This window comes from Sarcophilus harrisii, chromosome 4, assembly GCF_902635505.1.
Source record: "Sarcophilus harrisii chromosome 4, mSarHar1.11, whole genome shotgun sequence".
Taxonomy (NCBI): Eukaryota; Metazoa; Chordata; class Mammalia; order Dasyuromorphia; family Dasyuridae; genus Sarcophilus; species Sarcophilus harrisii.
The window spans coordinates 366,186,018-366,209,287 of NC_045429.1; the positions used below are offsets into that span (position 1 = coordinate 366,186,018).

Here is a 23,270-nt window from a genome sequence, read left to right on the forward strand (position 1 = left end):
TTTCACTTCCACCACCACCCCCCCCCCCAAAAAAAAAAAAATATATATATATATATATATATATATATATATATATATATAGAGCAGGTATGGGGTCCATGAATTTTTTTAAATTAAATATTTTTATTTTCAAAACATATGCATGGATAATTTTTCAACAATAACTTGCAAAACCTTGTGCTCCAATTTTTCCCCCCCTTTCCCCACCCCCTCCTCTAGATGCCAAGTAATCCAATATACATTAAACACTATAAAACACATGTTAAATCCAATATATACATATATTTCCATAGTCCATAAATTAAAAAAAAATAATTTTAATTAATTTTAAAATCTTTTATTTATTTGAAAATATAATTCTGAAAAGGTGTCCATAAACTTCATCAGATTGCCAGAAAGGTCCCAGATACAAAAAAAATTAAAAACCTCTGGTCAAAGGAATTCATAGCAAACCACTATTAATTATGCTAACAGAAATTAGTAGCATCTCTTGGAACTTGGCAAAGAAAAGTTATAATCAGTCTTTGTAACTGCTAATGCTTATTGATTTATTCTATGGAAAAACATATGAGCTGTTCCCAACATAGGACTGTCAGATATTCTCAAAAGAATGGCAGACTTCAGCCTTAGTTAAAGGTTATGGGGATACAAAGATGAAAAATAGCATAGTTCCTGTTCTCAAGTTGACTACAGTTTAATAGGGGATGAATTACACAAATAAACAGCATGCAAGGTCGAATATGAGAAGGCAAAAAGGATCAGACCAGACATAAAATGCTGTTAAGAAAATGTGAGGGGAATAATTTTTTTCAGCAAAAACAATTGAGGTAAGCTTTATGGAAGAGATAACACCTGAATTAGACCTGAAAGAAAGAACTCAAAAAATAGAATTATGGAGGATGTGTTTCTAGGCATGAAATAGAGCTTTTATATATATGAAGATGATTAAGAGGGCAAGACAAGGCGGAAAAGTAATTGGTCCAGTTTGAACTATAGAGTAAGTTAATGAAAGTAACATGGAAAGGCTTCCTTGTGTATTATCTACATTATGGAAGGTTTTAAATGTCAGAATATGGAATTGGGTTTTCTCTTCTCCACTTGATGCTTCATTCTCACTATTGTTCTATTATCTCTTTTACCCTTTGTAGTTAAATTCCTTTAAAAAAAAAAAAAAAGCTGTCTACGGTGGTGTCTCCTAATTTTTGTTAATTCCTTGTATTCCAACTTCTGACCTTATTCCATTGAAACTGCTTTCTCTGCATTTACCAATGGTGTCTTAGTCCGCAGTCCTCATCCTCATTAACTTCCCTGCAGCTTTTGGCATTGTTGGTTGCCCTCTGCTCCTTGAGACTGTGCTTTGGGCTTTCAGGACATGGCTCTCTCCTGGTTCTGTTACCTCTCTTGTCATTCCTTGGTGATCAGATCCTTTTCTGGATCCTCATCCAGATCATACCCAGTAACTAGGTGTCCCCCATGTCCTCTGCTCTTCTTCCTCAATAGTACTACATTTGGTGATCTCAGCAATTCCCATGGATTTAATCACCATCTTTATACTGACAACTACCTTGATTACCCCTACCCTTCTACTGACCTCCAATCTCCAATTGTGTTTCAGAAATCTTCAAGCTAAATTTCCAGTAGATATCTTAGGGGGAAAGTTTTGGACATCTTTAGTTTAAGATATCCAAAACTTTCCCCCTAAATCCTTCCCTGTTAAAATAGAAGACAATACCATCCCTCTAGTCCCTCAGGCTCCCTTGGGAGTCATTCTTGGCTCCTCACTATCTTGTCCCCTCAGCAGACTGGATAATCTGTTACCAAGGCCTGCTGATTTCGCCTTTACACCATCTCCTACACTTCCTTCCCACCCTTGTACTGCAACACTAGGGTAGCCTTTTTATCATGTCACACCTTTTTAAAATGGACTATTAGTGGGACTATCTACTTTAAGAATCTTTCCCACTCCAATCCATTTTCCATTCAACCACTAGAGTGATTTTCCTTAAAGCGCAGGCCCAAGTCTTTCCTACCTCTCCTCCTGACTCAGTAATTCCATTAACTTTCCTATTGCCATCAGGAACAAACTCCAAATGTTATGGCTTTAAAACCCATTATAACAACCCCTACTATCTTTCCAGTCTCCTTTTACCGTATTCTTCTCCACATGCTCTTTGATCCAGTGGTTCCGGCCTCCTGTCTGTTCCATGAATAAGATCCTCCATCTCTGCTCTAAGTATTTTTTCCAGCCGTCTCCCAGGGAAGGAATCCTCATCCATATTCTGACCTCTAGGTGTGGATCTACCCCAAGACTATCCTATCCTCTCTTAACAAGATGGTGACAACATCATCTTGTATGGGTTCAGTCTATCTCTACACAAATGAACCACACTGCATATATCCAACCTTAGTCTTCTGATTTCCCATCCCACATCACCATCTCAAATTCAACATATCCAAAACAAATTTTTCTTCCCTCCTTTTCCATTTCCCCTCCATTGCTCTTGAAGACTTCCCCATTTCTGTTGAGGGTACCACCATCTTTCCAGTCACCCTATTTGAAATATTAGGGTCATCCTTGAATCTTCACTCACTCTTATGCCACATGTCCTGTCACTTGCCAGGTTGACCTCTGCTCTTTCCACATCTCTTATATCTGTACCTTTTTCTCTGCTCATGTGACTACAACTCTAATTCGGAACCTAAATTCTTGAAGCATGGATCTGCTCAATAAACTTGGGTCCTCGAGGGCGACGGAAGAATGAAGAATAACTTAAAAGATGTTGAGTCTCATTGCGTTCTATCAGACTTAAGGAAACTAGAAGGCAGAAATAATGGAATAAGATGTTGAGTTCAGTTTGGGGCTGTGTGGAGTTCAAAATAACTGATGCTTGAAATCTGGGAGGAAATCTTGTCATATTTTATCTGGGAGTCATCTGCGTAGAGGTAAGGATTCCTGAAGATACTAGAGCAGGTGGGAATGTGGAGAAAAGAGGATAGAATCTTGGGGATACCACTTTTGGGGGACAGTGGAAAGAAACACAGTAAAGGAGACCGAGGGAAGGACATACAGGAGAAACAGGAAGAGTGGTTTCCCAGAAGCTAAGGACCATAACTTGTTATGGCCATAAACTTGTTAAATTCAGCAAAAAAGGACAAAAATGAAGAGAATTTAGTAATCAAGACATTATTGGCCACCTTGGATTGAGGAATTTCAGATCTCATGGCTGATAAAAGATCTGTGATGGTGACTCCTATCCCAATAATAATTTTTTAAACTATAAATATTCCCCTCTGGTCTTTTTAAAAGTTGATTTTTATTGATATCTTTTGTTTTTCTATCATCTACATTTTCTTTTGTCTTTACCCCAGAATTCAGCAAAACCAATCAACACTTTGAAAAACATCTGTTGTACACTAATGGACTCTTGACTTCTGCCAAGGTGTAAAGGGGAGGCATCTTCTCAGTTGTTTTCTTTTTGATCAAATTTAGTTGATTATTTTACAGCATTCATCTTCTATTATTTTGTGGTAGTTCTTTTCAGTTACATTGTTGTTGTTTTTTTGTCATGTATATTTTTCCCTAGTTCTGCTTCCTTCGCTTGCATCAATTTGTAGATGTCTTTCCATGTTTCTCTTTATTTATCATGTTCTCCATTTTTTAACAGCACAAAAATATTCTATTAACATTCATGTGCCACAGTCTACTTAGTCATTTCTCAATTGATGGGCATCGTTTTTTGTTCTTTACTACCTCAAAAGGTGATATATATATATATATATATAATGTTGTTGTATTTAGACTTTTCAGTGATCTCTTTGGAGTATATGTCTAGCACCAGAATTTCTTAAGTTAAAAGGTATGGACATCATATTTCAATTTTTCCCCATAATGGTACCACTAATAATCCATCAACAATGCATCAATTTGCTTGCTTAACACGAGCCCTTCCAAAGATAAAACACTTTTATCAATTTTCAGGCAGTAAGGTAAAAAGCCAGAGTTGTTTTGATTTATAGTTCTTTCATTAGTGATTTAGGGCATTCTTTCATATAGTTACTAATAATAATAGTTGCTATTTTAAGAACTATCCCTTGACTATTTTACCTAATAAAAAATTTTAAAATGATAATTTTAAAAATCAAGTTAGATTTAAATACAGGAATTTAGAAAGGTATTTACATTTATTCAATTTCTAAAAATTAGACCAGGATAGTACCTTATGAATCAGGTTTTAAAGTTATTTGCTTGGATCAATAAGATTATATTTTATCCCTAGAAAATTGCATACCAATTCTTTCTTCCACAACTTCAACATTAGAAATTTTTTATTTCTTCTTTAGTTTTTACTTTTTCTTTTCTCCAACATTTAGTACAATGTAAACACATGGTAAATGTTTAATAAATGTTAAACATTGGTGGTAAAACATTTAAATTTAGTTATAAAACACTTGAGACCCATTATTACATAATGATTTTCTATAAAATAACACCCTAGGTGGTTTCTGCTAAAAAGGAATGCTTGTATAGGAATTCTCTTCAGTTGTATGAGTTACTTCTAGAAGTTATGAAAAACATTTTTAGTATAATCCTATTCAGTAAATGTCCAGTTACAGATGGATATTTCTACCCCAAAAAATGCTCTGCTAGCTTCAAAGGTAATCATTTGGGGAATCTATTTGAATTCTTCGGTGCTTCCAGAAATTCAAAACTTCTTTGGCAATAAGTAAGAAAAATGTGGTGTGGTAATAACACAAATTCAGCACAAAGAACAAGGCTGAGGATTGAAAAGAATGATGATTAAAAAGTTATGAAGAACTCAAATTCAGTAATTAATGTATTAAAGATTAGGGCAACAGTTTTAGAAGTAAGGTAAAAGAACTTTTTTGAAATTCATTTCCTCAATATAGAATATTTCTGATTTTTAATGTCATCATTTGGTCATGCTAAACTAGTGTTTGTTTAACATTTGGGATCTGGAATGTAGTATACTTAAAGAATTTATATCTACCATGAATATTAGGAGCTATTTGTTAGAGCTAAGCTAGCACACTTGGTTTTGATCTTGAAATTAGTGAAAGAATGCTTTAGATGCCTCTAATTTCTCCAGTAATTTGAGCAAAGGTAAAATCCACCCCACCATGGAGATCAAACACTATCCTATTGAAATCTAACACCCTTGTCTATGTTGTGACTGAGCACTGTGAAAATATTGGTTTAGCCCACCTGCTTTTTCCTGGATATTTTAATCCTTGAGGATTTCCTACATATCACTTTAAAAGTCTTCCAGTTAAACACCAAGTGTCTTAATTGAGGTGCTTGACATAAACTTTTTAAAAGGGTATTTAAAAATCCCTCTAATTTCTAGGTGCCACATACAGATTCAATCATCCCCAAGCATAGCTAATCAATTCTGATTTATATCACTGACATTTCATTTTTTATAAAGTCATCCTAGTAATTTGACATTACTCTTTTAAAAAAAGTTTTTGTTTGGTTAAGGAAAATAATCAGAAATAAAATACTGTGAAAAAGGGAGCTAGAAGAAAAGCATACTCTTCTATTTGCATGACCAAATTTTAATACTTTCACAGAAGCAGAAAATGCAGCTTGAGAAGAAAAGAGCTTCTTGGATTATTCAAATACATGAAACAACTGGAGACTGTCAGCAAGCATTTATGCAGTGCAAACATGTATTTGTTGAATTGAGCCATAAAATTCTAATCCAAATGCAACTGCTATGAGAGTACAAAGTGAATGAGCTATTATTTTGGTGAATCTCTTCTCTCTCTCCCCTCTCCCTAGTCCCAGCACAATGTCCAAGGCTTTCCACACATAAACTTAGTTCTTTATTGATCAAATAGAATTAAGTTAGTAAAGTTAGTTTCTTGAAGATTATGAACTAGATCTTAAAAGTTACATATAGGAAGAATGGGAAGAACAGGAGAGTCTGGAAAGTAACTGGAATATAAACAGAGCAGACCTTAAAAAGAAAAAGAATATGAAGTAGGAAAAGAAACCCCAAAGCTTCGGTAGGCATGAGGAGAGAAAGTAGGATGGAAGAGAGGATGGGGTGGGAAATCTCTAGGTTGGAGCAGGAAGGGCTCTATTGGAGAGCATCATGATGTGGAATTTTTGAAACCGTGCCAAACAGAATCTCTGTCAAGCATATCCCTATATGTTTGACTTTTTTTAAAAAAAAATTAATTTTATTACTGTGGTAATTGGATTTAAGTGACTAGCTCACACAACTAGGAAGTGTTAAGTGTCTCAGGTCCAGATTTGAACTGGGGGTCCTCCTGACTTCAGGGCTGCTGCTCTATCCACTGCACCACAAAGGCCCTGTTGACCTTTATTGAGGAATAGTTCTCAAACTCTCAAAGAGTATCTCTTCTCAAATCCGAAGAGCACCATCTCACCCATAAGCAAACAGTCATCTGTTCTCAAAATCATACATGTATGGATGAGAAACTCCCCAAAATATCCATCAAGTCTGTTCCTTTAAACCAATGGGAATTTAGCAAGTCTGTAATGGAATCATGTATATCCCCTACTGGGCTCCATTAGATGCCAATTAAACCAGCTTCAATAACTGTGAGGCAGAAGGAAATCCCCAAATAGGTATTCTTTCCCTTTCAGCACCGTGATATATCGCTATGTCTCCAACAGCTGGTTTCCATTAGCTTTTGTATATTTTATTCATAAGCAACATTAATGTGCTTTTGAAGCTGAGTCTAAATGGACCTTGTCAGCTAGGAAGACTTTAATAGCTATTGTTTGAAAGCAAGCAAGTGCTTGCCATTCCCCTATAACCCAAACTTAAAAAGGTGCATTCTACTTTTCTGGCAGATGACCTTTTCTGAATATTTCCATCACCCTGCCATAGAATTGAATAGGAAAAGGTTAAGAATAAAATTCAGCTTTCTTCATTTTCTTGACCCATCTAACCAACATTAATTGGAAAGCTTAAAGGAAAACTCCTTGAAGAAAGGGAGGAAATAACAGCATTCTATGAAATCAAACCTCAGAACAATATTCCTTTGGGCTCCTTCATCTCTATTTTAAGCTGATTTCTTTTGCCCTTGACCAAGTAAAGGAATAGATGCTGTTGAATAGAAGAGAGTGTAGCATTTGCTTTTCTATCCTGCCCTAAGAAAAGCCACACCTGTTCCAATAGTTGATCTCCGACAAATGTGAAATGCCGCTATTTCAATAATGAACCAGAAACTTTACTCTTGGAAAAAACAAGTAATTCTAAAGTTTTTACCCACCCCTGAAAAACCACCGACAGCCACCCCTGAAATTTGAGAATAAAACACTCAAATCTCCTTCAGTCAGGTTACCACTGTTGCTCTAATTATCAAAAGTGAGACAGTCACCAACTGTGCATGTAAATCCTACTGACCTCAATTTAATACTAGACCTCCATTTTAACTTAAAATTCAAATCCATTTAGAAAATTGGGGAAAAAATAGATTCTAACCTATTAGAGGTATAAATAGAATCGATTGCTCCAAGCTCTCGGTATATGGTAACTCTCTTATGGCAAGTGGCCTGGGCTGTACAGGAATGGGAATCATCCTCTATATATAAAGCTGATTTTATAGAGACTTTTGCAATGGCCAAAACAAAACAAAATAAATAAAAATCCTGCTGGGTCATAATTATATGCCATCTTAATGGCATGGGCTATGGGGTTGGAAAGAGAAACCGAAATTCTATTGAGAAGCATTTCCCGGATCATTTATCCTTGCCTTCCTCTTCCCGCTAGTAAACTGTCCCTGCTTCACACTTTGTGTCCACCTGTCCCGGAGTAATGAACCTAACTTAATAGCCCCAGACCATCTCCAAATAAACTTTCAGCGGCCCACCCATAGAATCCCTAGGGTCGGGGCAGTGCCAGGAGTCCTGGTATAACAGTTAGACTACGGGAAAACTAGGGGAAGAGGAATTCCCCCGCTCTGGTAACTCGCGTGAAGGGGACAGCTCCTTGCTGGCCTGGGTCCCTGCCCTAAGAGTGTGTATGAGCCTTGCCCGGCCCCTGGCCTTGGGATCCCCCTCGCTTTCTCTCCACGTCTCCTCAGATCCTTTGATTAGTTGTCCTTCTCGGGACGGTTACTATTGCCTGTCTCTCCCCTTGGGGTGGGTGATGGAAGCCCAGTGCAGTGAACTTGTTCCCTTGCTCTCAGGCAATGAACTTGCAGGAGGCATCCCGGGACAGCAGCTGTTGTTCCTCCCCTCCTCACAGCCCCACCGCCTAACACGCCGCCGCCTCCCTGCTCCCGAGAGATAGCAGTCATAAGGGCTTGGTGGGGTGTGAGAGGGGAAGGGGCTGCTCAGAAGTAGGGGTTACACCTGGGAAGCAGGGGTCCACTCTGTATTTCCTCCGATAACCCCAACCAACTAAACCCATCTTTCTGTTTTATGTTCCTAATCATTTAGGGATCAGGGATAGCAAGCACACCAGTACATCCACGCGGACGCGCACATACGTGCATACCCATGTACACACGTGCACACCCCTCTCCCCTAACTTCCCAGACCAGCTGGAGGGGCGGATTGGGGAGGAGCTGCAAGCCCGGGGAGACACTCCTTATACGGCCTGGCCCGTGTTACCTGGGTCAGGGCCAGGGTTCTCCTTCTTTGGGCAGAGCTCGGGGGTTGGGGGCCAAGGCCGAGGGACTCGAGGGGAGGGGGTTCTTAGTGCCCAGCACCCAAATATGGCTACAGAAGGGTAGAGACATTCCTGCGGGTCTGTTCTGGGGGCGGGGAGCCGAGAGTCCTCGGACTATATAAAAACCTGCCCGGGGGGCTGCAAACCCACCTCACCGGACAACTCCAAGAGAGGCGCCTCCCGCGGCATATCCCCGGGCCGGAGTCGGAGCTAAGAGGCACCAGCAGCCACCCACACAGGTAGGAAAGGGGAGGAGGGAGAAGAAGGGAAGAAAGGGGAGGAGAGCCAGGGTGTGAAGTAGGGAAAGAGGGAACAGTTTCTAGTGGAGAGAGCAACAGTCAGACCGGCTCAGCACCGCCCTCCCGACAGACAAGCGCACAGAGCCTCTGGTTCCCCACGTTGCTCACGTCGAACCCCCTCCATACCCTACTTCTCTGGGTGCTCAACACCCCCCGAGGGAACGCTCCCCAATTTAGCCTCTTCATCTCCAGCTTCCACTGTCCCTTCCATCCCAGAGTTAGCTGAAAAAGAATCTAGCTTTTCCAGGGACTAGGACGCCCTGTCCTCCTGAAATCCCTCAGAGAGTTAGGAAGCAGAGGATTGATAGATACCCTTCCCACCCTTAACCCTCCGCCCCCTAAACTGAGCTCCAGGTCCAAACCAAGGAAGCCTTCTGGGCTAGGGAAAAGGAAGGACGTGGTCTTTCTCAAAGAGAGATCAGCCTTCACTCGGCACCCCTGAGGGAACAGTGATTACTTGACATCCAAGCCTCTTGGATTTAGAGACTGAGATGTTACAGGGAGCTCCACTCAGTCACAGCTGCTAGAACAGCGACAGCCGGCACGGAACGCGGGTGGGGGAAATGCTTCAGGCAGCACAGTTAAGCAGAGAACTTCCTGGAATGATTGGGATTTGGAATGGGGGGAGAGGGGATTTCCCCCCTGGTCTCTACCTGGGGTCAGATGAGTCAGATGCAAATGAGGGGATTGAGATAGCTATGAACCAGAGATAAGAAGTCTCTTGGAAAGGTTCCGGAACAACTAAGCTTCTCTCTCTCCCTGTGTATAAAAAAGGGCATTGGACACGTTCAGTTTGATGGGGAGAAAGATTGAATTCCTATTGACCCTGGATCGTAGGCCTTAAATAGAAGGATTAGGGGCACAATCTCCACTTTACTGGATCCTTCAACCCAATCCTAGTTTGGTCAATGAATTACTCACCCCTGGGCCGCCAACACTGGCGAGACACAAAGTAATTCAGCTAAGGTGTGCAGCTGGAGCGGACTTAACTGGAAGGCAAGCCGCGGAACACCAGAACCGAACGAGCGCCCGCGAGGAGCACAGTGGGCTTTTTGAATCGCACTGCCCTGTGCTCCCCGGGTGGCTGCGGGTCCATGCTCCCAGCTCCGCGTCGATGGATGGGACCAGGGACCAGGGAAGCTGATGGGAGGCGGGTGACAACACAGCACACTGACACGGGGCCTCCTTTTGCAGAAAACAGACACCATGTGCGACGAAGACGAGACCACCGCCCTCGTGTGCGACAATGGCTCTGGCCTGGTGAAAGCCGGCTTTGCCGGAGATGATGCCCCCCGAGCAGTGTTCCCCTCAATCGTGGGCCGCCCCCGTCATCAGGTGAGATGTAGTTCCCCAAGCCCTTATCCTCAGCCCCAACGCACCTTGCGCTTGCGCGCGGAGCCTATGTGGGAAAACAGAAGCAGCTCCGTTTTACAAGCCTTGTGTCAGAGGCGCTATGTCTCTGAAAGCACCAGCCCTGTATTCAACGAGGCATTCAGCCAGAGGGACATCTGGTACTGAGGAAACTTAAGAGATACGGGTTCGAATCCCGACTCTGGCACTGATTCGCTTAAGTGATTTGAGCAAGAGTTGAGCTGCAGTTTCCTTGTTTGTAAACTAGAGGTGGGGCAGCTAGGTGACGAAGTGGATAGAGGGCCAGACCTGGAATCGAGAAGACCTGAGTTCAAATTCGATTTCAGACACTTATTAGCTGTGTGACTCTGGGCAAATCACTTAACCCTGTTTGCTTCAGTTTCCTCATCTGTCAAATGAGCTGGAGGGGGAAAAAATGGCAAACCACTTCATTTTTTTTTTTTTTTTTGGCCGAGAAAACCCCAGACAGGTTGGCCACGAGTGACACAAGTCAACAACAAAAAATGGAGGATGGAAAGGAAAGGAAGCAATTATGCTCTTGCCAAATGCCTCTTAGAGTAGAATTGGGCAACGCTTTGTAAAGCCTTAAAGTGCCATGTAAATGTGAATTTCGTTACTTTCCGTTACCTTCCTCAGCTCAACCTCGGGTTCTTTTGTAGGACTACTACATAGAAATAGCTTAAAGTTAGTGGGAGTTTCCCTATCTCCAAGTATGTCTGACACGCGGGATAGCTGTCACTCCGAGCTCCTTTTTTTTTTTTTTTTAAGCCTAATGCTTTTGTCCCTCTTTCCTCTCTTCTTCTGTTCCTTCACCCAGGGCGTCATGGTGGGTATGGGTCAGAAAGATTCCTACGTAGGCGACGAGGCTCAGAGCAAAAGAGGTATCCTGACCCTAAAATATCCCATCGAGCACGGTATCATCACCAACTGGGATGACATGGAAAAGATCTGGCATCACACCTTTTACAACGAGCTCCGAGTGGCCCCCGAGGAGCACCCCACCCTGCTCACTGAAGCCCCCCTCAACCCCAAGGCTAACCGGGAGAAGATGACCCAGATCATGTTTGAGACTTTCAACGTCCCCGCCATGTATGTGGCCATCCAGGCTGTGCTGTCCCTCTACGCCTCCGGCCGTACCACCGGTAAGAGGTCTAGTTATCCCGGCCTGAAATGGGCAGGCTTGGCTCCTCCCTAAGACCGACTGGGCCTCCCGCCCTCTGCCCGGGGCTCATTCTCTAAACACTAGCCATCCTTACTAAATAGGTCCACCTTTTCCTACTTGCATTCCTCCCAGAAAGGAACACCCTTTTACAAAGGAACACCCCCTGGCCCACCATCACGGCCCCTCCAGACCCTCAACACTGCCACCTCTCATTTACCCACTACTTGCCCTGTTCCTCTTGCACTTCCCCTGCTTAATTTTGCAGTTCTCCCTCGCCCTGTCTCCCTCCCCCTCTCCCCAGTTCCAGGCTGAACCAGGATGCTATTTAAAATCATCAGACTATTTGCTCCTCCCTTCCGTAGAAGGGCAAAATAGTACGTAAAGTGACTTTACAGATCCAGAATGCAACCTTCACCCCTACAGAAGTTGTCAAACCCACCCCAAATTCCAGACCGGCATCACTGGCTTACTTAGGGACACATCCTACCCAACTACTCAGCACCTTCCCCACCAAACCCCGCCCTCGCAGAGCCTGAGGCAAACCCTGAGCTCTGACGCGAAGGAAAATGTTAGTACAGCTTTCCATATTGCTGCTGCTTTGCGTATGCGCGCACGCGTTGTCAGTCCATGACTTTTTTTTTTTTTAAACTCAGGTGTGTCAAACCCTCTTCTATCTGTCATCTTCCCGCTCTCTTAGGTATAGTGCTGGACTCGGGCGACGGTGTCACACACAACGTACCCATCTATGAAGGTTACGCACTGCCCCACGCCATCATGCGTTTGGACTTGGCGGGTCGGGACCTCACTGACTACCTGATGAAGATCCTCACTGAGCGTGGCTACTCCTTCGTGACCACTGGTGAGAAGCAGTGGAAGGCGGAGGCCGAGGCCAGCCAGGCGCTCACAGGGCGGGTTCTTCACCGCCGCCGCCTCCCAAGAGCCCCTCCACCCCCGACTACCCGAAGGGACAAGCTTAACTTCTCCCCCACGCATATCTGCGACCTCCAGTGGTCCGGGGTTCTTAGGCAAAGAACCTTTGGGATGGGCTTGCTCCATCCCCGGGTGGCCTTTGTGCCTTTCCACGTTCTACTTTCCCCAACTAACTGTCAGGCTTGGTTTTTTTCTCCACTTGACAGCTGAGCGTGAGATTGTGAGAGACATCAAGGAGAAGCTGTGCTACGTGGCCCTGGACTTCGAGAACGAGATGGCCACTGCTGCTTCCTCCTCCTCCCTGGAAAAAAGCTACGAGCTGCCCGATGGTCAGGTCATCACCATTGGCAATGAGCGCTTCCGTTGCCCGGAGACCCTCTTCCAGCCTTCCTTCATTGGTAAGGGGCTGCTTGGGGCTTTTTCAGAGTCTATAATCCAACCCACGAGAAGATGTTTCTTCTTCTTTTTTTTCTAATTCCTTTCTGCTTTCCTTCTCCTCTCCTTCCTATTTCCATTCCTTCTCCTTCTTTTCCTGTCTTCCCTTTGGTCCCAAGGTATGGAATCTGCCGGTATTCATGAGACCACTTACAACAGTATCATGAAGTGTGATATTGACATCAGGAAGGACCTGTACGCCAACAATGTCATGTCTGGGGGGACCACCATGTACCCCGGTATTGCTGACCGGATGCAGAAAGAAATCACAGCCCTGGCCCCTAGCACAATGAAGATCAAGGTAGGATCCTAAAGGGGGCAGGAAAGTAGCAGAGACTTCATCATTCTTAGTTAATTTTTAAATCTCCAAATTCACTGAGCAATGATTCTAATCTCAGACAAGGAAAAACTGTTTAGTTCAGCACTTCTCATCCATCTAGTTTCTCCTTCCCATCTCAGGGCTTCTCCCTCCCCTTCTGATCATTAGGAATGTTATCTTTCTCTTCTAGATCATTGCCCCTCCTGAGAGGAAATATTCTGTCTGGATCGGTGGGTCCATCCTGGCCTCTCTGTCCACCTTCCAACAAATGTGGATCACCAAACAGGAGTACGACGAAGCTGGACCCTCCATTGTCCACCGCAAATGCTTCTAAACATGTTTACAAGATCAGTGTGCTCACTATTCTCAGGATGACGGATGTTGTTAAGTTGCAGATGGTTGAGCTCTTGCAACAGCCAAATAATTATGGCATTAACATGTCTATTCCTGTTGCTGCAAACTCCCAATTGAAACAACGTTTGTAAAGTGTACATAAATTAATTTATTTTACTTTGTTTTGTTATTTTTAAAACAAAATCCTGCAGAAATGGAAAACTTCAAGAAGCATTAAATTCAGTCATTCTGTCAAGTCCCATAAAACTTGCCATTTTATTTATTTATGGGGGAGGTTGGAGGAAGAGAATAAGGTTCTTTCACTTTCATCAGACAGGACACCAGCCTCATGTGTTTGCTTTAACAAACTTCACACAGATGAATAATCATGTCCAATTTTAGAGCAATAAAGTTTTTACAGCAGTTTTATCAAAATAAATATGACATAGATAATATCAATATCATCATTCCCATTTCACAAATTAGGAAACTAAATTTAACTCAGATTAGTTAAATGATTCACCCTTCTCTCCCCCATCCTCCCCTTCCCCAACACCTCTTCACAGTTATGGAATCATCATAGTAAAGTCTCCTAACTCCACGTTCCATATTCTTTCTTCCCTATCACTGAACAGTTTAAAAGGAGGAGGAAGGTTATAGTTGTACCCCTGTACTCGGGCCAAATCAGCCCTATTGTGTTCAATTTTGAGAATACTTCTGAGAACATTGTCCAAGATGGTGAGGGGACTAAAAACCATTCTTATAAATATCAGTTGAAGAAACTGGAAGTTTTTATCTTAGAAAAGACTTGGGGATAAGGTGATACAACATCTATCTTATGTTTCTCAGGGCTGAAATATGGGAAGAAAAAATGCCTTCGAGAGCAATTCTAAGAACTATGGATAGGAGTTGCATAGAAACAGGTTGATATTCAGTGTGTAACTGAACCCAATCAGAATATACATACTGCTTAGGGCAGAGGCTGTTTTTGCCTTTTCCTTAAATCTTAGGGATGGCACATGGAAAATACTTAGTAAATGTTTGATGATTGCTTGACTAATTTGAGAGTAAAGAAAAACTTGCAATCACAGTTAAAGCTACCTCAAAGGAGAATGGGCTATATTGCCCGCAGAGATGGGATCCCTCTTACAAAAAAAAAATCTTCTGGCAGAAGCTGAATGACCATTTCTCAAGTATGCTTGGATAGAAGCAGCTTGGGATGGTGGCTTGAGTGCTGCAGCTAGGGCGATCTGCCCTCAATTCTCACCTCTGATAATACTAGGTGCGTGACCATAGACAAGTTATTTAACTAAATTGTTGAGACTAATAATTCCTTTAGTAGTAATCAAATGGGATTGGTTTAAGGATTAAGTAAAATTATATACATAAAGTGCTTTGCAATCCTCAAACTGATATGCAAAAGACAGCAACTGTTATTTTTATTATGATCTCTTGGATCCCTTCTAATCCTGTGATCCTGTAAAGACAATCCCCCTTCACACCCTTCATAGTGTTCCTCTCTGGATCACGTTCTTTACATAGGTCTTTCTTGTATCCTAACAGGTCTGAGGTTATCCCTACTTAATACTGAAATAATTTCTGAAATAAATCTTGTTTATGAGCAGCACATGTGTCAAGAAACAAGCCTTATCTTCTAAAGAGACAGGAGAAAGCACTTCCCCTACGCAGGCGCTGACCATGGTGCTGTAAACTGCAAACTGATGAGAACATCCGGATGATTTACACAACCTGCTTCAGAACTGAGACTTATTCAGCATTCAGCTAACATTTTCTTCTCCTCAATAAAACAACTATCTTATTTACAATTTACCTTATTCTCTCCTCCAGTAAAGATATATTAAGCACCCACTGTGTACCAGATATCAAGTATATAAAGACAAATACGAAGCATCTCCTGTAAACCTCTTTCAGCTGGAATAGCAATTAAATTTTTTTTTGGTCAAGGGTTTAATGCATTAAATGATAGTGCTACATGTTTAACCTATATCAGATTGCTTGCTGTCTTGGGAAGGAGGGAGAGGGAAGGAGAGGAAGAAAAATTTGGAACCCAAGGTTGTGAATGTTGAAAACTGCCTTTGCATGTATTTGCAATAGTATTTAATACTATTAAAAAATTTTTTAAATGACAGTGCTAAAGGTTACTTTCTGTTTTTAATATTCCAAATTTAATTTGGAAGTATAATGTCCATTGTATATTCAAAATCAAAGAACTCCTTGAATATTACCATGAAACATTGACCTCATGCCCACTATGTTATTATAGAAGCTGGGGACTTGTTTAAGACAACAGATGATATGTGTACAGAAATAAGCATGTTAATTTAAAGTAACTTGGGTTAAGTGCTTGGTAGCAGTACAGGAATTCACAGAGGCATAGGATGAGGAATGACTTGTCTAGGCTGGTGAAAGTGCATGGAAGAGATAGAACATAAATTGAGCTCTGAAGAAAGGGGAGGGCAAATAGAGAAGAAAAATGGAGCACTGGAGATAGAAAAAGGAGAATGAAGAGAGAGGATGGAAGCAGGAGCAATAAAATTCAGAATATTGCAGCACAGCTAGAAAAGCATGTTTTTTCCCCTTTGAAAATTCAGGATTTCCCATTAGGAAAATAACTTACCAAAAATAGTATAGGGGGTTTTCTGCCAAATTCCCAGAAAGCTGATTATCATGCACATGACTAGCAGCCAGACTTAGATTCTATTTTTCTTTGAGCATTAAGCTTAAAATCAAGAGATCTGAGCTCAATTCCCAGTTCTTGTGCTTAATAGTTGTATGGCTCACAATAATTCATTTTAATATCTGAATTTCCATTTCTTTATCTGCAAAATGTGAGGGATACTAAGTGTCTACTGTGGGCAGAGAAAAATTGCCATAATATTTCTTATTAGGGAAATTAAAAGTTTAAAGAAAATATATTCAAGGAGTTAACCCTAAGGACAACTCAAAACTATGATAAATAATACAACAACTATGTGTAAAATATTATATTAGCATTATCACATAATTGTATAAAAGAATTACAAAACAAAGTGCAATATTAAGTTTGAGAGGGGTGCTTATTGACAACTAAGGGTATCAAGAAAGACTTTGTAGAAAAGGTGACATTTGCATTAAGATTTAAACAATGTGTAATTCTTCAGTAGACAAAAAAGAGGAGAGTATGCCAGATGAAAATAACAACCGAGCAAAGACAGAAATATGAGAAGGCAGAATGTGTCTGGAGGGAGTTGTTTAATTTCTTTGTATTATATGGTACATGAAGAGAAATATGAGTGCATTACCAACTTTACCATCCTGTGAGAAAGATGGTAGCTAAAGCCCAACTATTGACTTCTCAATTCTGGAAACAGAATACTCCCATTCAGTTCTCTCAAAATAATAGCCAGAATTTTTTCAAGAATTCTCTTGATAATTTATATTTTTCAAATAAGAGTTAAAACAATTCTCTCAGAAAATGAATTCTCTTCTGTCAGTATCTCAATGAGATTTTTTTGTTTGTTTGTTTGTTTTTTACCATTACAGGTCATAGACTCCAGAATGAAAGTTAAACTCTCCCTCTTCTAACAGATTGTTCATAGAATGACAGTTTAATGGTCACTTCAAGATTTTATTTCTTCTTAAAGACACAGTAACAGTATATATTATTTCTGTGGGTGAGGTTGTTAAAAATGAGATATATCTGGAATGGTAATTGTGGAGGGCCTTGAATGACAGTTACAGTAATTTGAACTTTACTCAATAGACAACAAAAAGTCATTGAGGATTTTTTGATCTGGAGTGATATGCTACATCTATCCATAGGAAAGATTATTATTACCACAAGATGATGGATATGGAGAGAGGAAAGGGAGAAAGACCTTTTAGGAAATTATTTTATTGCAATAATCCAGGCAGATGATAATGAAAACCTAGATTAGGGTGCTTGCAGGAGGAAGAAAAGAAGAGATTAGTTAAGATTTAAAATTTAAAATCTTAAAGTGCTATATAAATGTTATTGAGTTTTCAGGGGAATCAGAATGCCAAATCCAAGTATCATGAAAATTTTTCAGTAGAATATGAGAACTGAATAAAAGAAATGTCTGCCAAGTATAAATCAATATTCTATCTAGGTCAGGGGAAGACTACAAATGAACTAGACTTATTTTGAGTTTTAAAATATTTGAAGAAAAATGTAAGCAATCATGATAACTTACATGCAGATTTAGGAGTCCATACACATATGTGAATACATTTATATACTGCACAACCTGAATAATTAATATAACCTGTAGCCTGGAAAACAATGGCTTTTCAAATGGTAGCTAACCTGTTAAATTAAGCAAGTTTCTACCAGAAGCACTAACCTAATTAATTAGGATTAAAGTATAGTTTATTATAAGATAATGCTTCTGTCCCCTGTGGGGATGATCAAGAAGTGATTCATACTATACTTTCCTTTTTAAGCTGAAATAAGCTTCTCTTGGAATTTATGTGCAAGATTTCTAATAGTGGCAAGTCCCGTTGTATAGCTCATTCAGACATGAGTATAAGGGATGCTAATTTATTGATATCCAATCATATTGGAAAAATTAATAATGAAGTTTATAAACAAATAGGGTAATTTGGTGGTGCAGTGGATAGAGAACTGAATTTGGAATCAGGAAGACCCATCTTCATGAGTTTGAATCTTGCTTCTGACACTAGCTAAGTGACTCCAAGTCCAGTGCTCTCATACAGATATAATGGAATATCACTGGTATTATAAGGGATAATGTTTATTGTGAATACAGGGAAACATGGAAAGATTTATATGAACTAATGCAAAGTGAAGTAAACAGAGCCAAGAAAATTATATATATATATAATGGCTACTACATTGTAAATTGAAAGAACAAATGTGTCAAAACAATAAAAAAAAGTGTTACAAAATTACAAAGAACAAGCTTGGTTCCAAAGAATTTATATGAAAAGATACTTGTCCACTGCTTTGCAGAGGATCAAATGAGATGATATTTGTAAAGGGCTTAGCACAGCACCCGGAACATAATAAATAAATGTTTGTTCCCTTCTTTACACTTTTCAGAACTAGGAGATCTGGAACTATAGTATTTTAAACATGATTCAAACTTTAAAATGTATTGATTAGCTTAGCTAATTTTTTTCTTCTTTCTTTAAAATATTGCTTGCTATATGGGATGGCTCTCTAGCAGGCACTGGAGGAGGCACACTATGAGGAGATTTTAGCAATGAAAAAAAAGCCAAAAAATTTGTTTTAAAAAGAAAAAGAAGGCAAGAAAACCAGTGACTATAAACAGACATCTCTGGAATAGAGATTTTATTAATACTTCTTTAATTTATCCAAAAGCTGAATTACAACTCAGAAGTTTGAAAAAAGAAATCATTGGGTGATTTCTTTTATTAGTAGACATGGAAAAGGAAGACAGGGTATCAATTTAGCAATAGCTCTGGAGAAATTATTAAACATAGTTTTCTAATTTGGGGAGCTAATTGTGGTCTTTTCATTGTCAAACTGACAGGAATTCAGTCAAATGGGCTGGAATAGCACTTGGTGATATAGATGATTGATATGGAGACTCAAGTCCTGTCTGATTCTTCTGCACAGATTTCTGACTTCCATTTAACTACTGTTTTCTTATCTGTAATGTAGGGACAAATATATCTATATTCCTGGGGGAGGAAAAAGGACTATACCAATATGTTTGACAAGTATTTTGACACTGGTTAGCATTTTTATCCTGCTGCTGCTTGTTAAAAAGCCCCAGAGAGGATGAAGAAACTTTGGCATAATAAAGAAGGACTATGTATATACCCCGATAAGTCTCAGTAGCACACATATTAGCTCACTTAGTTACATGGAAATGCCATTAAAGAGAGAGAGAGAGAGAGCATGGCTTACTTCTATAACAAAATTAAGGCTATCTTTATTTTCCATTAACTTTATTAAAGATAAAACTTCATTTCATTTTTTTTTAATTATCTTTTTTTGGAGGGCTGATGCTCTTATATCACTGGGTCACATAGCTGCACCTATTCTTGAACACATGACTTCTCCTCTTCTCCTAAGAAGCTATCTTTTATAACATAGAAGGACAAAAGCAATTTTGTCTACCAACATATCAGTGGTATATGCCATGATATACAATATTCCACAACAGCCCCAAGCTTTGCAATGAAGGGAGGGAAGTTCATTTCTTCAACTTTTCTCTGAAGCCAAACTTGGTTATTACAACTGGTTAGCTTTGAGTTATTTCTGATGCTAGTCTGGGATGAAGCAAATGTCCAGTTTTCCCAGAATCCTTTAATAAATAGACAATAATTACCTTAGTAATTATTCTAGTAATTGATCTCCTTAGGTTTATCAAACATTGTGCTACTATGTTTAATTGCTTCTGGATCTTCTTTATCTATTTTGTACACTGATGAGCCTATTGTTTTAATTAACACTTTGGGTTGATACAATTTTGTAGTATAGTTGGAGATCTGTCACAACTAACTCTCCTTCATTCCTATTTTTCTCCTTATTTCTCAGTATATGTTTTTAAATTAACTTTATTATAGCTTTTTATTTACAAGATATATGCATGGGTAATTTTTCAGCATTGACCTTTGCAAAACTTTCTATTCCAATTTTCCCCCTCCTTTTACCCACCTTCTCCCCCAGATGGCAGGTAGACCAATACATGTTAAATATGTTAAAGTATATGTTAAATACAATATATGTATACATGTCCATAGTTACTTTGCTGTACAAGAAGAATCAGACTTTGAAATAATGTACAATTAACCTGTGAAGGAAATCAAAAATGCAGGCAGACAAAAATAGAGGGATTGGAAATGCTATGTAGTGGTTCACACTCATTTCCCAGACATCTTTTGCCGGGTGTAGCTGGTTCTATTCATTTCAGTATATGTTTTTAAAGAAGATAACCTTTTCATCAAATTATATATATTAAGGACTATAGATGTTTGGATTAACATGATGTCATTCATTCACACACTACATATTATGGGAGATTTGCTAAATACAAGATGTTAGCGGAATTATAGAAAATAGTAATACAGGATCCCTTCCTTCCAAAAACTCACTGTTAAGATCTTACTAATATGGCTACACAGTCCTCATTTCTGTTTTCATTAAGTAGCTCTTCCGGTACCTTGTCTGTCACTGTGAAAAGATTGCTAGCAAGAGGGAATAATGCACCAAAGGAGAATTGAATGCTTGTGGATTCTGTAGCTAAAGCTCACATCCAACCCCAGAAATCACAAGGCTAATTTTCCTATTATAAAATGTTGTTTTTCTAATGTAGATGAATGAGCTCCAGATATTGTTCCTTGTTGAGGAGAACATTCCCCCATTGTGTACAGGAAGGCTGGCCAATGCTCTGGTTTTGTGTAACCCAGAGAGTGGCACTGCCTCCCACAACTGCAGGGATCTTCATTTTGTCAAAGCTAACTTACTAAGCACAAAAGAGGCTCATAGAGGGGATGGGGGACAGGCTGGGCTGGCGGTAATGGCAAACAATCTTTAGTCAATGGTAGAATTGGGTTCAATTTTCAAGTCTCCTTATGCCTTAAGAGATTTTTCTACAAGATCACACTGCTTTCTGAAATGCCAAATATTTCCTTTTATTCCTTTCCTTTCAGCCAAGTTAATGAAAAATGATTTTCGCTCCCTTCTACAGCCCTCTTTCCTTCCTATCTTTCCTACTTCTTAATCTCCTTATGATTATAGGCTCAGAGATTTAAACCTGAAGAAACCTCAGAAAACATTTAATCCAACCCCATTCATTTTACAGATGAGGAAATTTAGGTCTACAAAGATTTAAGATACTTGCCTAAGGATACACAAATAACCAATATTCCTCCTACTCTTCTTTCTTCTTCTCTCTAAATATGCTAAATCATTGTCCATCCTTTTGAACATTGCCAACAATACTCAGCTTTCTTAATGAATCAGTCTTTGTGGAAAAGCAACAAATATAACAATTTGTTAACAAAGTGATGCTCAAAATCCCAAAACAGACTCTCCCCTATAAAAATGGACATGGAATTCATAAGCACTTTTTCTTTTTCACATCCCCGAGTTAGCAGCTACTTAGATTTTCTTTTCTTTAGTTTCCTAGTGGTTTCATCTAATAATGAAGACTTTCAGGTAGATGGTGAAGAGAAGCATTTGAAAGTTTGGAAAATGCAGGTTCTCTTTTCTCAGACAGAAATAGATATTTTTGCATTTAAGACAATGTTTGAAAAGTTGTACTTTCCTATATTTGAAGACTGTGTCCATTCACTCTCACCACAGACTGAATCTTTACCATAACTGTATGCCTTACACAAAATAAAACTCAATAAATAGACTCTGGAAAGCACAATTTTCTGGTGGGAAATTATGATAATATTAACAAATATACCTTGTGCCTTCCTAATATGTTATACCATAAGAGATTGCCTATTCCTGTTTCCCATATCTGACCATTCTCAAGGCATAGAATGGAAAAATATATATATATATATATATATGTCCCTTTGTTTTGGCAAATATATTTGAGAATTAAGAAGGCACTAACAACTGAGGGAATGTATCCTTCTGCTTGGTCTTTATCTCAAATCCTCTCACCACTGCTTCTTCCCTCATTATAGCCAATAGTTCACCCTCCTAATTCACCAAGAAGATTTAGTCCATTTGACATTCTTGAGCCTTTCTCTTTCATTTCTCAAAGCTTCGCACCTTCATGATCCTCTCTCTTCTTTTTTTACTGTAGTTGTAGAAGAGATATTTCTACTCCTTACTAAGACTGATGCTTTTATCTATGTTAATGATTCCATTCCACCTACTGCCTTTCAGATCTTCCTCCAGGAGCCATTACTACTCTATTATATTGGAAATTATGGAACTTTGTAATTCCAGAAGTACATAAAAGGCAATGCAAAGCTCCATGATGATTGTACTGGTCTAGGTATAGTGCCATGGATGAATTCCATGTAAGAAAGAGAAAAAAAAAATTATTATCACAAACACAGAACTAGAAAAAATATACTGGTGAAATAATATAAACAATGGATTATTGACTAAGTTTTGTACTTCAATAAAATAATCATTAAAAGACTTTGAAGAAAGCCCACAATACACAAGTAGATTTTCTATGAAGGATTTATGGAAGAACTTTACTAACAATTGCATAAGAACAGCATGGATGCAACAGATTGGCTAATATTACAGAAAGTAAAATGAAAGTAGGAGCATTAATGCACTGAGGATGGAGTTGTGAATTGATCCAACATTCTGGAAAACAACTTGGAGCTATGCCCAAGGTGCTATAAAACTGTGCATATCCTTTAATCCAGTGATATCACTACTAGGTCTGTACCCCAAATAGGTGAAAGAAAGAGGTAAAGGACATATACATACATACATATAGACATATACATGTACATATACACACATATACATAAATACATATGAAAAATAAATGCACATGCAGCTTTTTGTGGTGGCCAAAGATTGGAAATCAAGAGGATTCTGGTCAATAAAAGAATGGCTGAACAAGTTGTGGTATATGATTGTACTGGAGAATATTATTGTGCTATAAGAAATGTCAGGCAAGATGCTTTCAGAAAAAACCTGGAAAGACTTACATGAAATGATACAAAGTGAAACGAGCAGAACCAGAACATTGTACAGAGTAACAGCAATATTGTACATTGATCACCTGTGAATGACTTAGCTATTT

General features: G+C 39.4%; 1 protein-coding gene across 1 annotated transcript; it reads left to right on the forward strand.

Moving 5' to 3' along the window:
* The first annotated feature begins 8,799 nt into the window (after positions 1–8,799).
* On the forward strand, positions 8,800–13,788 carry ACTA1 (actin alpha 1, skeletal muscle). The gene is made up of 7 exons (XM_003767824.3): positions 8,800–8,911; positions 10,166–10,306; positions 11,160–11,484; positions 12,202–12,363; positions 12,641–12,832; positions 12,989–13,170; positions 13,379–13,788. Exons 2-7 carry the CDS (start codon positions 10,178–10,180, stop codon positions 13,520–13,522), a joined length of 1,134 nt encoding a protein of 377 aa, XP_003767872.1. The 5' UTR covers positions 8,800–8,911; positions 10,166–10,177; the 3' UTR covers positions 13,523–13,788.
* The last annotated feature ends 9,482 nt before the right edge of the window (positions 13,789–23,270 follow it).